Source organism: Myotis lucifugus, unplaced genomic scaffold, assembly GCF_000147115.1.
Source record: "Myotis lucifugus unplaced genomic scaffold, Myoluc2.0 scaffold_49, whole genome shotgun sequence".
Taxonomy (NCBI): Eukaryota; Metazoa; Chordata; class Mammalia; order Chiroptera; family Vespertilionidae; genus Myotis; species Myotis lucifugus.
In genome coordinates, this window is record NW_005871097.1 from 805,103 (window position 1) to 822,116 (window position 17,014).

A 17,014-nucleotide genomic window follows, 5' to 3' on the forward strand; every position below is an offset into this window, starting at 1 on the left:
TAACCACTGAGCAACTGGCTAGGGCTGCAATATCCTTGTTTTGAACTAGTTGGTGGATGTATGGGCATTTATTATATCACTCTTTTTTAAAAAAATATATTTTATTGATTTTTTTACAGAGAGGAAGGGAGAGGGAGAGGGATACAGAGTTAGAAACATCGATGAGAAACATCGATTCAGCTGCCTCTTGCACGCCCCCTACTGGGGATGTGCCCACAACCCAGGTACATGCCCTTGACAGGAATCGAACCTGGGACCCTTCAGTCTGCAGGCCGACGCTCTATCCGCTGAGCCAAACTGGTTAAGGCTGTTGCATCACTCTTTACACCTTTTGTATTTTACAAATAGTCTTTTGCATATGCAATATTGAAGAAAGTCAATAAAAGAGAAGCACTTGATTTTTAAAATGGTGTCACACAAAATAAACTCCAACTGAAGTGGTGTTTTCAAACTCTCCTCTGTGCAGACCAAGTATGTGATCTGTAAAACACACTGGATATGGGCGTGGCTTTGGCCTTACAACCAATGGGTGGATCTCCCTTGAACTCCCATCCAACACAGATGAGCTATGTGAAGAATGGCTCTGATAGCACATTGTTCCCCTTCCAGATTTCAGATAAGCTAAGCCACTTGTGGGTGGCTGTACATATTAATGGTATTGCTCTTTTCAGTGTTCAAGTTTATTTATTTATTTAATTATTTATTTATTTTATATTTTTATTGATTTCAGAGAGTAAGGGAAAGGGAGAGAGAGAAACATCAATGATGAAAGAGGACCATTGAGTGGCTGCCTCCTGCACAAACCCCCACTGGGGATTGAGCCCGCAACCCAGACATGTGCCCTTGACCGGAATCGAAACCGGGACCCTTCAGGCCGCAGGCTGATGCTCCATCCACTGAACCAAACTGGCTAGGGCTCAAGTTTATTTTTATTGTTCACATTATCGGGTACTTGCATGGGCTTTAGAAAACTAGCTTCAGCAACACTCTCAAAGATGTGGCTGAGCATAGCTTTCTTCTTGTAACCTAGCGAGAGGAAATTGAGTATGGCCCAGTGGATCGCCCCAACTTCTGTAGGTGTGCCCGTCCTCCCAGTTCTAACATGTAAAATATTCTTCAATGGTTTCAGGCTCTTAGAAGTATATTCTGTTCCTTTGGTCATTGTGATGGGGAATGTTTCCGTTGTTCATTGCTGCTGTGAGAAACTATCAAAATTTAGTGGAATAAAACAAATAATCTGTTATTAATTCTCACAGTTCTTTGACTTAGGTTAACCAGAAGGTCTCTCTTTGGGTCATCTATCTGTGTGGGTTCTCTGTGGGTTGATTTTGGCTCACTGGGCAGTTTTCACTTGGAGTCTTCCACACAGTTACACTCCAATGTCAGCTGAGTTAACCTAGAGCTCAACTGAGCTGGAGGTCCAAGGTGGGCCATTCACCTGGCTGGCAGTTGATGCTGGCTTTGGCTGGAGCTCAGCTGGGGCTGTGAACCAGAATAGAATGCCCATATGTAGCCTCTCCATATGACTTGGGCATCTTACAGCAAGAGTGGGTGTCTCCCAGGACAGGGAGTGGAAGCTGCCAGGCTATTTAAGGACTGTGCCCTGAACTGGAACAGCATTACTTCTCTGCTGTATTTTATTGTTCAAAACAGTCAGGCCAACCCAGGTTCAGTGGGATGCAGATAAAAACTCAAAATATCATGTGGGATGGGAGGAGCTATTATTATGGCCAGCTTTAGAAAATAGTCTGCTAAATAATCACTGTCAGAGATAGCTCATATCTGAGATCAGTTTTGTATTAGGAACCTAGCCTAGGTTAATTTCACTTTCTCATGCATTGGAAACAAAACATTTTTGTCCATGTGAGGAAAAAAGTTAAGACCAAGTTGTCTGAATGGCTCCCATTGAGTACCTCCCACTCAGAATCACAGTCGCACGGAAGGCTCTTAGAGTCAGCCTTTTCCTTTGGAGGTCGAGGACATTGAATCGATTATTAGCGGGCACCATTCCCATAGGCTGCTCTGGAAGATGTGTGGCATGGTCATCCCTGACTACAGGTGAGTGTCTTCAGTAGGTCTGGGCTCCCTGCACTGGCAATTTTCACTGTTGTTTTCTTCCTTCCTTCCTCCCTCCCTTCCTTCCTTCCTTCCTTCTTCCTCCTTCCTTCCTTCCTTCTTTCTTCCTTCCTTTCCCTCCCTTCCTCCTTCCTTCTTCCTTCCTTCTTCCTTTCTCTCTCTCTCTCTCTCTCTCTCTCTCTCTCTCTCTCTCTCTCTCTTTCTTTCTTTTAAATTTATTGATTTTAGAGAGGAAGGGAGTGGGAGAGAAAGAGAGAGAAAAATCAGTGATGAGAGAGAATCATTGATCAGCTGCCTCCTGCACTGGGATCAAGCCTGCAACCCAGGCATGTGCCAGAAATTGAACTGTGACCTCCTGGTTCATAGGTCAATGCTCAACCAGAGGCATGCTGGCCGGGCTTCATTGTTTCCTACCTACTCATTGGGTTCTCCTGGCGATCAAATAGATCCTTATTAAATAGATGAAGCACTTAAAAATAAAACTCTATGAAAGCACAGTAAGTTCCCATGATGAATTTGTGTTTAATTTCTTTAATCAGCCAAGATATTTATTTCTAGGAAATTGACAGGGGGATGAAATTACCAAACTTCGTGTGAGCAAAAGAACCTTGAAGACATTATGCTGAGCAAAATAAGCCAGATCAAAAGAATCAGTCCTGCATGATTTCATTTCTGTGAGCTACCTGGAATAGTCAAATTTCTAGAGACAGAAAGCAGAAGGGAGGAGTTTGCCAGGGCCTGGGGAGAGAGGATTAGGAAGTTAGTGTTTAATGGGAACAGAGTTCTGTGGGTGGATGGTGGTGGTGGTTTGCACCACAGTGTGAATGTACTTAATGTCACTGAATTGTATATTTACAAATGGTTAAGGTGGCAAATTTTGTGTTACATGTATTTTGCTACAATGGAAAAAGCTTGTCTATTGCCATAGTCTAATGCCAGATCCAGCTCTGGTGTCCATCTAAAAGAGGTGGTGGAAGAAAGCCTAACACTCCATCTTTACATTGTCATCAAAGTTAAGTGACGTTAGGACATGGTGTCACCAACGTGGCTTCAAAAATATTGTCACCTCCACCTGGGACATCTTATAGATAGTATATGTTCCTGTTAGGGTAATAGTGTGACAGGGACTTTTGAGTTTGTGCTAGTAAGCCTTACATTTGTTCTTCTTAGAAGATTAAATTGTTCAACTTTAGGGAACCAGCTGTCTTAGGAATGGAGAGTTCTGTGGTCAGGCACAGTAATTACCTTCTGGCATGTTTTTGGTCTCCCAGAGCCACTACCAAAGGATTCCCACTGTCTCCAAAGAATGTGAAGGTGCCATATCCGGAGTCTCCTGTGCAGAACCGTGTAGCCACCTTTTCCGGCCAGGAAACACCCAAGAAGAAAGCGGACAAAGAGAAGAGCAACAAGGAACGGGAAGGGGCCCTGGCTCAGCAGGCAGCTGGCCCACTCAGGGTGGAAGCCTCGGAGAAGCGCCTGGTGGAGAAGCGTGCCTCCGAGAAGAACATGGCTGCAGGAGGGAAGGCCGAGAGCAGCGCAGGTAGGCCTTCCTTGCCCATGCCACTCCAGCCTTGGCTTTCCCATCCTGTTTGTCCTTTGACCTGGTCCACGATCCACATGGGAGTCTCGTGTTTGGGGGAGAGAGGGAAGAGGGGGTCATCATATAGAAAACTGCACGTCCTGTGCTCTCTAGGCTTGCACGTTGCCCCTCAGTCCTGTCCCCTGCTGCATCGGGCCAGCATTAGCACGTTTCACGGAGAGGCTCTTCCTTTAGTCCTATAAGCTGCTGTGAAGGATGCAGTGAGTTCACCCAGATGGGCGCAGGGGTGGTGGCTGCTGTGGGACCTGCTAGTGACCCTATCTCTCCTAGCCTTTCCACTGCTCTCCACTGTGAAATATATTCCAGTCATAGCCGCCCATTGCAGCGTCTCTGCTCAGTGGCTAATTGTGCCAGTCCTGCGGCATTTCCCATTCCCCACTGGGTAGGATCTTCCCTTTCAAGTGGAAGCTGCCAAGTGAGTATGATCAATTTCATTTCCCTTGATCCCTCTGGTGCAGCTTCAGGGAAGCCTATTGCAGGTACCACCAATGCAGGAGAGGCCGCAAAGATCCTGGCAGAAAAGAGACGCCAGGCTCGGCTGCAGAAGGAGCAGAAGGAACAGGAGAGGCTGGAAAAGATGGAGCAAGACAGGTATGGAGGTACTCAGGGTTTGTTTGTTTTTTAATTTCTCTTTATTGCTGAAAGTATTACAGATGTCCCCACTCTTTCTCCATTGACCCCCCACACCCAACCCCTCCCCATGCCTTCACAACCCTATTGTCTGTGTCCATGGGTTATGCATATATGCATACAGGTTCTTTGGTTAATCTCTCCCCACCCACCCACCTCTGCCTTCCCTCTGCGATTGATCAGTCTGTTCCATGCTTCTATGTCTCTGGATTTATTTTGTTCATTAGATTTCACATATGAGTGAGATCATGTGATACTTGTCTTTCTCTGACTGACTTATTTCTTTTATATATATTTCTTTATTGATTTCAGAGAGGAAGGGAGAAGGAGAGAGAGATAGAAACATCAATGATGAGAGAGAATCATTGATTGGCTGCCTCCTACACACCCTCTACTGGGGATCAAGCCCACAACCCAGGCATTTGCCCTTGGCCAGAATCGAACCTGGGACCCTTCAGTCCACAGGCTGATGCTCTATCCACTGAGCCAAGCTGGCTAGGGCTGACTGACTTATTTCACTTAGCATGATACTCTTCAGGTCTCTCCATGCTCTCTCGAAGGGTAAGAGATCCTTCTTTTTTATTGCTGCATAATATTCCATGATGTATATGATGGGCACTTGGGCTGTTTCCAGATCTTAGCTATTATAATTTGTGCTGCTATGAACATAGGGGTGCATATATTCTTTCTGATTGGATTTAGGATTCTTAGGATATACTCCTAGAAATGGGATCATTTTTTGAGGAAACTCCACTGTTTTCCATAATGACTGTACCAGTCTGCATTCCCACTAGCAGTGTACTAGGTTCCCTTTTCTCCACATTGTCGCCAGAACTTGGCATTTGTTGATTTGTTGATGATAGCCATTCTGACGTGTTTGTGTGCATCTCTCTGATGATTAGTGACTTTGAGCACTTTTTCATATGTCTCTTGGCCATTTGTATGTCCCCTTGGGAGAAATGTCTATTTAGGTCCTTTGCCCATTTTTTAATTGGATTGTCTTCTTTTTGTTAAGTTGTATGAGTTCCTTATATATTTTGGAAATTGACTCCATATCAAATACAAATAGTTCTCCCTTGCAATGGGCTTTCTTGTTTTGTTGATGGTTTCTTTTGCTGTGCAAAAGCTTTTTATTTTGATGTAGTCCCATTTGTTTATTTTCTTCCTAGTTTCTTTTGCCCTAGGTCCTAGGGCCTAGGAGATGTATTCATAAACAGATTTTTATGAAAGATATCTGAGATTTTACTGCCTATGGTTTCTTCTAAAATTTTAATGGTTTAATGACATATTTAAGTCTTTCATCCATTTTTAGTTTATTCTTATGTATGGTGTAAGTTGGTCTAGTTTCTTTCTTTCTTTTTTTTTTTGCATGTATCTGTCCAATTTTCTCAGCACCATTTGTTGAAAAGACTATCTTTACTCCATTGTATGCTCTTGCCTCCTTTGTCAAATATTAATTGAGCATAATGCCTTGGGGATGATTCCTGGAGTCTCTGTTCTGTTCCATTGATCTGTCTGCCTGTTTGTGTGCCAGTACCAGGCTGTTTTGAGTACGATGGCTTTGTAGTATAACTTAATATCCAGTATTGTGATTCCTCCAACTTTGTTTTTCTTTCTCAAAATTTCTGCAGCTATTCAGCATCCTTTTGGATTCCATATAAATTTTTGTAGTGTTTGTTCTAGATGTATGAAATATGCTGTTGGTGTTTTAATAGGGATTGCATTGAATCTATAGATTGCTTTAGGTAGTGTGGACATTTTAATGATGTTAATTCTACCAATCCATGAATATGGTATATTCTTCTACTTGTTTATATCTTCCTCTATCTCTTTTCAATGTCTTGTAGTTTTCTGAGTACAGGTCTTCTATCTCCTTTGTTAAGTTTATTCCTAAGTATCTTAATTTTTTTGTTGTTGCAGTGGTAAACAGGATTGATTTTTTTTCATTTCTCTTTCTGAGAGTTTATTATTGGTGTATCAAAATGCCATTGATTTCTGGCTGTTAATTTTGTTTCCTGCTATGTTGTCGCATTCATTTAAGTCCTGTAGTTTATATTTATATATATATATATATATATATATATATATATATATATATATATTTGATATTTTACAGAGAGGAAGGGAGAAGGAGAGGGATAGAGAGTTAGAAACATCGATGAGAGAGAAACATTGATTCAGCTGCTTCCTGCACACTCCCTACTGGGGATGTCTTGACTGGAATCGAACCTGGGACCCTTCAGTCCGCAGGCCGACGCTCTATCCACTGAACCAAACCGATCAAGGCGAGTCCTGTAGTTTTTTATGGAGTCTTTAGTGTTTTTTATTTATAATATGTCATCTGCGAAAAATGACAGTTTTAGTTCCTCCTTTCCAATTTGGATGCCTTTTACTTTTTCTTCCTTTTTTGATCACTGTGGCTAAGATATCCAGTGCTATGTTGAATAAGAGCGGTGAAAGTGGACATCCCTATCTTTTTCCTGTTCTTAGGGGAAATGGATTTAGTTTCTGCCCATTGAGTATGACAGTGATGGCGAACCTTTTGAGCTCGGCATGTCAGCATTTTGAAAAACCCTAACTTAACTCTGGTGCCGTGTCACATATAGAAATTTTTTGACATTTGCAACCATAGTAAAACAAAGATTTATATTTTTGATATTTATTTTATATATTTAAATTCCATTTAACAAAGAAAAATCAACCAAAAAAATGAGTTCGCGTGTCACCTCTGACACGCATGTCATCGGTTTGTCATCACTGGAGTATGATGTTCACTGTAGGTTTGTCATATATGGCCTTTATTATGTTGAAGTATAATCGCTCTATTCCCACTTGGCTGAGAGTTTTTATCAAAAATGGGCCCTAGCTGGTTTGGCTCAGTGGATAGAGCATTGGCCAGTGGACTGAAGGGTCCCAGGTTCAATTCTGGTCAAGGGCACATGTCCAGTTTGTGGGCTCGATCCCCAGTGGGGGGTGTGCGGCAGTTGGCAATCAGTGATTCTCATCATTGATGTTTCTATTTCTCTCTCCCTCTCCTTGTATTTTCTTACCATCTTTTGTATTTCTGAGGTGTCAGTTGTTATTTCACCCTTTTCATTTCTAATTTTATTGATTTGGATCTTCTCTCTCTTTTCTTGATGAGTCTGGCTAAAGATTCATCAATCTTGTTTATCATTTCAAAGAAATAGCTCTTGGTTTCATTGATCTTTTGTATTTTTTTTTTTTTAGTCTCTGTGTCATATTTCCACTCTGATCTTTATCATTTCCTTCCTTCTATTTCCTCTGGGCTTTTCTTATTGGTCTTTTCCTAATTCTTTAAGTTATGGTGTTAGATAGTTTATTGAAAATTTTTCTTGTTTTATGAGGTAGGCTTGTAGTGCTATGAATTTCCCTCTCAGGATTGCTTTCACTTTGTCTCATAGATTTTGGGTTGTTTGTATTCATTTTTATTTGTTTCCAGGAAGTTTTTGTTTCTTCCTTGATCTCATTGGTAACCCATTCATTGTTTAATAACATGTGATTTAGCCTCCATGTGTTTGAATTATTCTTTTATTTTTTAGTTCGTGTCTTTTATTAACCCAAATACAATTACTTGTCTTCTGGTTTGTTGAAGCAATAGGTCAGACAACATTTGCCACAATAATGTCTGTCAAAGTGGCTGGCCATAAAAACTCCAGCACCACATTCATCTGAAGGGCACTCCTGACGAAGGCAACTGATTTTGCCATTCTCATCCGCTTTGTAGTATTTCAGGACAGCCAGCTTAACCTTCTTTCTCTTATGCTTGTTCTTCTTGGGAGTGGTGTAAGACTTCTTCTTCCTTTTCTTGGCACCACCACAACATCTCAACACAAGATGAAGCGTGGACTCCTTTTGAATGTTGTGGTCAGACAAAGTACTCCCATCTTCCAGTTGCTTGCCAGCAAAGATCAGTCTTTGCTGATCAGGAGGAATTCCTTCCTTATCCTGGATCTTGGCCTTTACATTTTCTATCATATCTGAGAGTTCAAGACCTTGAGAGTGATGGTCTTCCCCGTGAGGGTTTTCACAAAAATCTGCATCTTGGCGGTGACTCCATCTGAGGTGGAGGAGAAGGAAGAGACGGGTTACACCTGGGGACACAAGAGGGGAAGGCCGGTAGGCCGCCAGCCAGGAAGCGGATGAGAAGCACACGTGTTTGAATATTTTTGAGTTGATTTCTAATTTCATGCCCCTGTGATCTGAGAAGATGCTTGATATGATTTCCACCTTCTTGAACTTGTAGAGACTTGTTTTGTGTCCTAACATGTGGAATATGCATTTTGAGAAAAATGTATATTCTGCAGCTTTGGGGTGAAATGTTCTGTTAATGTCAATTAAATCCATCTGATCTAATGTGTCATTTAGAGTCACTGTTTCCTTGTTGATTTTTTGTCTGGATGATCTATCCAGTGAAGTTAGTGGGTTGTTAAAGTCCCCTACTATGGCTGCATTGCTGTCAATCTCTCCCTTAAAGTACTCCAGATAGTGTTTTATACACACACACACACACACACACACACACACACACACATTTTTAGGTGCTCTATATTGGGTGCATATATGTTTACCAGGTTTATGTCTTGTATCAATCCCCTTAGTATTATGTAGTGACCTTTATTATCTGTTGTGATGGTCTTCATTTTTAAGTCTATTTTGTCAGATATGAGTATTGCTACCCCAGCTTTTTTGTTTGTTTCCATTTGCATTGAAAAATTTTTTCCATCCCTTTACTCTCATCCTGTGTGAGTTTTTTGTTCTAAGGTGGGTCTCTTGTAGACAGAATATATATTCCTGAATCATGTTTTCTGCCTAAAGTGTGGGTGGGAACCCGCCACAGCTGAGATATCCCTCCAGAACTTCAGCTGCTGCCTGTGGGAGCCAGGCCATGCCTCTCTTGCCTCTGCACTTCCTATCAGTCTCTATGTGGTCTCTACTTTACGTCCTTGGTTATAAGGGTTTTCTCTAGCTAGTTTTCAGTTGGTTGTTCAGGATGTTTTTTCTGTATTTTAATTGTAATTCCAGTTTGGTCCTGGGAGAATGTCAGTGTAGCCTCCACTTAATCCGCCACCATCTTGGAATTCCAGATGCTCAGAGTTTTGCTGCAATCTTGCCCCAAAGGCTTTGGTGGAAAGAGCAACTCTCCTTTCTTTCTAGTGTTGGAGTTGATAAAGCGTCGGTGGAAGTATAGATCTGCCTGGTAGGTGTCTAGGAGACTGTACCTTTTATTAGATGTTATTAACAGCGATGGAACTTTGGTGTTTTCAGGCGACCTGGAAACTCATAGCTCCAGGATCTAAATGTTACCAGCAGCTTCCCATTTTCATCTTGGACTCTAGGACCAGCCAGACCTCATAGAGCTATCAAAGGAGTTCGAGCTTTGCTTATAGAATAAGGTTCTCCCTGAAAAAACAGGAGTTTGTGTATGTAAGGTTTTTGATTCTGCTTCCTGAATCATGTTTTTCATCCAAATTATCCTAACTCACACCCCCAAACGACAGAGAGGAGGGTTGAGCAGAGGCCACTCTATGAGTAGGAAGCCTACCTCGTAGTTCATGAGATATAGGGTATGGGGACTCCCATCCTGGAGCATGACAGAAGACTGGTCCCTAAACTTTGGAGGGTGTCCAAATCATCCCAGACGTGCAGTGAAAACGCACAGGCATAGGCCCTGTCCTGCCTTAACAGCTCACCAATGTTTGAGAACTACTGCATTGTTAGTAATGGGTATTTGGTCAACACATAGACAGCCTGGCTTTTCTGAACTTTATATTCAGAGAGGAATGCATGTGGAAGGGCAAGGTAGATTTTATCTCTAACTTGATAAAGGAAGCTTTCAGGATAATCACAGAGTGCAATCCAATACTATTTAGAGAATTAACATGACAGGAAGCAGCACTTCAAGACTGGCACTGAATTGAGAGTAATAAATAATAGAGGAGTATTCTCGATCCTGAAGTGACCTTGACAGGTCTTTTGTGGTCTCTGATTACAGGCTTGCTGATTTTTTTTAAGTGGTGGTGGGGGGTGGGTAGGTCTGGCTGGTTCCTTCTTCAAATTCCAGGCTTCTCTGATGATTTTCCCACCTGCAGCGGCAGACCTTTTCGTTGACTGGTGAGCTTGGGCTGGTTTGGGTGCACCATAGGGTGTGTGAAGGGAGGTTACAGAAGATGAAGATGAACCCAGGACCTCAAATGACAGGCCTTGGTAATTGCAGGCCCTGAACAGGTGAGTAACATGATTATAACTGTGTGCTGAGGAAGGTGAAGTTCTTTGCCTTCCAGCATCTACCCTGTCTCACATTTTCTTTACAGCTCAGCTCCTGAAATAATTGACTGTACTCCTGTCTGTCTCCTTAACTCACATTCAGTCCTCATATATCACACTCACCATTCCACCGAACTGCCAGATGCCTAAGCCATTTCTTTGTTGGCTTTCACCTTGTCCAGCTTGCCCTGGCTTCTTTGGCCTGTCCTTCTCCGTCTCCTTCTTCCCCTCACATGTCACCTGGGCTCCCAGCCTTCAGTCCTTGGCCAGCTTCACCTGACAATCCTCTGCTCTGCCAGTGCCCCTGTCACGCTGCGAGTTTCTCCAACTTCAAAAGATTTGGGGCTCACATTTTACGCCATGGGTTCATAATGGGCATTTGGTGTGCTAAACCAACTCTGCTCTCATCTCCCTTTCTACTCTCATTTTCCCTTTTTATCTGCTTCTGAAGCTAATTTCTTCTTTCTCTGTGAACCTTCAATACTTTCTGGTACAAGAGTGGCATTAAGCAAGACATGCGTACTGGTAGCTCCTGAATCTGTGCCTACGGCTTGGTCTCTTGCAAGGGCTACACTGTCCACCACTATAGACTCTAGTCCCATGTGGCTACCGAAATGTGAATTCACTACAATTAAGTAAACTTCAGTTCCTCAGCTGTACTAGCCACATTTCAAGTACACATCAGGTGCATGGCTAGTAGCTACCATGGCCATCATGGATCTCTAGAACATTTCCCTCATCATAGAAAGTTCTATTGGATAGAGGCCATATTTCCAACTGCCTTATACTTTCATTTGAGTGTGTGCTACATGCACTTCAAACCAAGCATTTTGCAAGCAGGCCTTATTATCTTTCTCCCAAACTTCCTTTTTCTTTCACAAGCTCTGTGCCCCCATCTTTCCAGCCACCTAAATCAGAAGTCTCAGCCAGCTCCCAACTCTTCCCTCTCCTTCTTCCTCAGTGTCCCATCTGCCAGGTCCATCCAGGCTGCCTCTTTAGCATCTCTCTCCTCTCCTTTCCCCTCCAGCCCATCCTCTTCTCTAAGCTCCGAACCTTGTTGTCTCTCACCTGGACTGTGTCTGTGGCATCCGAGCTGAGCTCCCTGCTCTAGGTCTCCTAGAGCTTGTCCGCTATTCACACTGTCTCCAGTGACTATTCACACATAGTGTCATTGTCATGCTCCCATTCCTTAATAAGCCAGTAACTCCCTTGCCCACAGGATCCATCCAAACCCGTCACCAGGCCTTCAAGGCTGGGCAGGACCTGGCCACCACCTGCCCCTCCTCCTCCAGCATTCCAGACACTGGCGTGCAGAGTCCCTGATAGGCCCTCACCATGTGATTCCACACCTCCGCTTTCCCTCTGCTGCACATGGACTCATGCTCCTCACCAGACACACCTTTTCTCCAGACTCAGGTCATGCCTAGCTTCCTGTCTGCAGCCTTTCTGGCCTTGCCCCTAGGAGAGAACTGATATCTCTTCCTCTCCCCGCTTCCTGAGCCCAGCTGTTCGGCTAACACAGCCTTGTCTGTTCACTGGCCTGCTTCCCCCTAGTAAGCATCTTAAAAGGCTGGGATACAGTCCTTGGATCACTGGCGGTGGCACTCAGTACATGTACAAAGAAGGCAGAGAAGGAGATAGAGGCCCATCTAAGACACCATTGCAGTTTCGGGCTAAGAGAAGGCAAAGGCTAACGCGGTGTGGTGAAGGTAGACCTGGAAAAGGGAGGGTGAGTTCATGTCAGGTGGGCCAGCTCCAGTCTGCAGGCTTGCACAACCTAACAAAACTGGCCAATTCAAAGTTGATGCTGAGGGTTGAGTCTGTACGGACTTAGGAGAATGGTATACCCAATAACCGATAAAGGAAGGACAGAAGGAATTCATTTTAGAGGGTAAAAACTATCTATTTGACTTTAGACACACTAAGTTGAAAGTGCCTGCAAAATGTTCAGCTGATTGAAAATGGAGTTGACGCCTGGTGCCTAACTAAAAATGAGAGTAATATATTTGACCCAAAACCAGTTTTCCTCTCTCTTGCCAGAATGTGAAGCTTTGCCTAGCACCACATGGGAGGTGAGAAAATACCAGACAATCTGGGTATGAAACACAGTGGATATCACTTACAATAAGATCATCCCACATCTGTTTTGAGCTTAGAGCCAATGCCACAGACATGCAGTTGCCAAGAAAAAATAAAGGTCCTTGAGTCAAACTGTGGAAAGCCAATTATTGTCACAAACTGGTGAAGGAAATGCCATCAGGGATGAGACTATTCAGAACAGCAGGGCTGACAAGAATCCAGATAGCTGGGGCCTAGGAATAAGAGCAAAAGCTGATCCAGGGCCCACTAGCAGTGACATCATGGCTCTCTTGGAAGCACACAGAGGAGGGCATAGCCCCTGGGCTTGTGGGTGGGCTAAGATGTAAATCAGGACTCTTGGAGTTGGGACAAGAAAGCCTGGAGCCCAGGTCTACCCTGAGGAAGGCACTGGCAGAAACCAGTAAGCCAGAGATCTTACTGTGATTCCAAAATGGGGCCAGTAAGTCACGTCAAGAAGCTAAAATAGCTGCTAGGTGCTCACTCAGAAAGACATTCAAGTTAGCCCCCATGAGTAAGGTCACAATGTCCACATAAAAGGTCCTTCTGCCACTCAGAATTGCGCCTCACTGGCTGAGCCTCTAGGTGGTTGGCTGTTGGGGCAGGTGAAGCCCAGCAATGTGGGGTGGTGGGCATCGAGGCAGCCAAGGCAGGAGGGGAGAGCCTCATACACACAGGGCTGGGGAGAGGTACTCACAGGAGAGACCTTTAAGGATATCTGTACCTACAATATATGTCGAGGCTGAGGAAAAGTCTTGACATTTAGGAGATGAACCGACATTTGGGAGGGAAATTTGATATGGGGAGACCTAAGCCAGTTTGGAAAAGGTGAGAGGGGAGAGGATGAACCGTCAGTTGGATGTTAAGAGGCTGTGAGTGGAAGGCAGGGGAGATTTGTTTGGGATACCTGAGACCTGAACGTTTTCCCAGGCCATGGAAAGGTACGTGTAGAAGGGTAAAATGATGGAAGGAGGACACAGGAGAGTGGTGGGAGCATGGTGTGGGAGAGTGTGCGATTAATAGCACAAGTGGTAGCATTTATAGTTCTTTTGAAATTTCTGAGCAACAGTGAAATAGAGGGCAAAAGCTCAGATCAGGTGGCCCCGGGCTTCTCTGTAAAGTGGTTGGTGATGCAATCAACAAAGGAGGATATTGAAGACTGACACAAGGTAGAGGTTTGGACTGTTTCCACAGGGGTCAGGGGTAGGGATGGGGCCAAAAGGCTGGAATGTTAGCTGAGGCCCAGGGACAGATGAACAGTCAGCCTTGTTTGGGCCTTACTCTAACAGTGTTGGCAGCCCAGGAGGGCACAAGGGGTCCTGGGAACCACCTGCGCCTGGAGTTGGGCAGCAGAGTGGGCTCCATGCTATCCCGGAAGTGCTCAGGAGGGGACCGGAGGCTTGGGGCACAGAGAAGAGGGAGCAGATACAAGTGACTGCACAGGTCAGGAGAGAAGGCGATGAAGGATGGGGTGAGAGCAGATCACACAAGACAAAGTGTAACATGTTAAAGGTTAAGCTTTTTAAACTGAAGACTTTTAAGCACATAAGGAAGAGAGAATAGTTAAACCTACATACTTGTCCACAGATCGAACAACTCAAGGCTGAGCACATGTCGGGGATATGGTGTAAGTGTGAAAGAGTGGGGACAGGAGGTGGTGAAGTGCTGGAGCTTGCGAGTTGTTCAGTGAAGACCCTCACCAATGGCTGGTGATGGGGATAAGGATGCATCTGCTGAAGTATGACCGTGGTGCACAGTTTTCTGATCCTTTCTACCTGGTGAGGAAGAGGGGCAGGTTTGGAGTAGGTGACAGGAAAAAGGACAGAGAGGGGTGACAGAACTGTACACAGGGTCTGGTGAACTCTGTAGGGGAACTGGGTAGTGATGACAAGGGCAATGGGGTGCAGGCCACCTGCAGAAGAGGGGCTGGAGAAAGGACCAAATCCGTGTTCACTCCAGTTCTTTAAGCAGGAAGAGGATGTGCAGCCTTGGAGACAACATTGAGTGACTTGGTTTCACACAGGCGAAGCCAGTTCTGGGGGAAGCAGATTGTGGTTAATGGAGGGAATTTTGTCTGTAATAGGGAGGGACAGGCAGGGGCTAATGGGCCTGTGGGGAGGAATTTCTGTTGTGGGTGATTATGGAGACTTAGGGGTCAAGAGGATATGTTATTTACTCTGTGTGTGTGCACTGGGCACCTCTGAAGTCCTCATGGTAAAATGGGAGGAACAGAGTGGCTTTTCAGATCCTAAAGAGAAAGGTGAAGCAACTGGGCATTTATTCACACACAGCAGATCCTTTGTGTATTAGCTTGTCTGGGACAGTCACAACTGGCTCCTTAAAAGAAATGAGAACTGAAACAGTGCTCTGCTTAATCTCTGGATAAATCTTGTTCTCCACACATCTACTTGTGATAATCCTATGTTGGGCGTACTCAGCCTGTTACTGGGGAACCTAAGAACTGGAAGTTGTTGTGTGTGTATTTTTCTTGATTCATCCCCCTAATGCTCTTCTCCAGAGATTTCCAGAATATCTGTTGTTAATTCCAGTTGTTGTAGCAATGCTTCTGGGCAGTGCAACCTCTGCTAATGTAGAATATGTTTATCAGACACTTTCACAGTCTTAGGCTAAATGATGTCTTTAAGTATTTATTTACCTTTTAAAACTGTCTCTTTTGTGACACATAGGCTAACTATCTCCACCATTCCTGAAGCCAACCATTAGGATAGAAGAATCTTCTTTATAATCTTCATCTTTTTATAACAGTATAATAGCATCCAGTAAGTCAGTGACACATGCTTCCAAATAAAGGTAATTTCTGAAAAACACAGTTTTATAGATGCTCTTAGAAGGACATTAAGAGTTGGAGAGAGGATTCATTTTAAATTGGAAGACAAACCAGCATTTGGGAACCAACCCAGAGCCAGGCATTGTGCTAAGTGCTTCCCATGCATTATCTCATTTCATTCTCACAGTGGTGTCATGGAGCCAATGATATAGCTGTTTCCATTTTGTAAATGGGCATCAGAGATGTTCAGTCACTTTGCAAGGAAGGGTCACACGGTGAGTGGCACAGTCAGAATGCAATCTTGGTCTTGCCCATATGTCACATTGCCAGTCAGGAGCACACTGCAAGGTGAGTATGATTACGTCTTTTCAAAAATAAGGAAAGTGACACACATGTGAGCAAGAAGAACACTAGAAACGTAAAAACAAGCACTTAGATGTTATAGGATTTCCCCTCACTGCCTAGAGCTATCATCACATCACCAACTCTGCATCTGTGGATAAAAGGCATGTCCAAATGCCATTTAATTTTATACAGCAAAGAATAAAAGCTAAGACAGATTTTTAAAGATTTCCAAAATAAATGGAAAATAGATATTTTAATTTCTATATTAAATGTCAAGTTTCTTTTGAGCATTTCTTCCATTTGCTGCTTCAGAAGTCATATGCCAATTAAAACCCAAAGTGAACTTTGGAACCCATAGTCACTGCTTTCAAATTGTTGACTGGCACATTTGTGGCCATTGAGACACTTGGTTTTTTCTAGGTTAAGTCAGTATTAAATACTTATTTTGCTTAGTTTTTAAAGAATTGTCATTAAATAAGAATGAGTTCTAGCCGATGGTACTAAGTGGTTAAAGCATCGACCTGTGCACCAAAGGTTCACGGGTTCGATTCCCAGTCAAGGACACGTACCTGGGTTGCAGATTTGATCCTTGGCCTCTGTGGAGGCATGCATGGGAGGCAGCCAATTGATGTGTCTCTCTCACATTGATGATTCTCTCTGTCTCTGTCTCTGTCTCTGTCTCCCTCCTTCCCTCTCTCCCTCCACTCTTTCCGAAAGCATGGGGAAAATATCCTCAGCTGAGGATTAACACACAATAGAAGATGGAGCTAGCTATAGTCATTTGTAGATTGACTGGGGAACATCTGTGTCTTCATTACAATATGTTCACAATATCATTACTCTTTATAACAGACTGTGGAGTCAGCCTTCGTTAAATTTTTTTTTTTTTGTAAGTATACTGGCTGGAGTGGCTTCCTGGGAAGGATGAGTCATTTTCTTTTTTTTATATATTTTTTTATTGATTAAGATATTACATATGTGTCCTTATACCCACGTTACCCCCTACCCCCCCCCCCCGCTCATGCCCTCACCCCCCATTGTCCGTGTCCATTGGTTAGACCTATATGCTTGCATGTAAGTCCTTTGGTTGATCTTTCCCCCTCACCCCCACCCTCCCCTACCTTCCCTCCAAGGCCCGACAGTCCAATCCATGCGGTCTCCGTCTCTGGATCAGTCCTTGTTCATCAGTTTAT

General features: G+C 43.8%; 1 protein-coding gene and 1 pseudogene across 4 annotated transcripts in view; one reads left to right on the forward strand and one right to left on the reverse strand.

The window, feature by feature from the left end:
* Positions 1 to 17,014, forward strand: part of MAP7D2 (MAP7 domain containing 2) — a 91,465-nt gene that overhangs the window by 61,074 nt on the left and 13,377 nt on the right. For all 4 annotated transcript variants that reach the window (XR_002829219.1, XM_014455655.2, XM_023753681.1 and 1 more), the window contains 2 exons: positions 3,348 to 3,616; positions 4,135 to 4,267. Coding sequence is in view for 3 of the 4 variants with exons in the window: in XM_014455655.2 (XP_014311141.1) it covers positions 3,348 to 3,616; positions 4,135 to 4,267 (402 nt within the window). In the remaining variant the exon portion in view is untranslated. The remainder of the gene's footprint in view (positions 1 to 3,347; positions 3,617 to 4,134; positions 4,268 to 17,014) is intronic.
* On the reverse strand, positions 7,859 to 8,373 carry LOC102434280 (annotated as a pseudogene).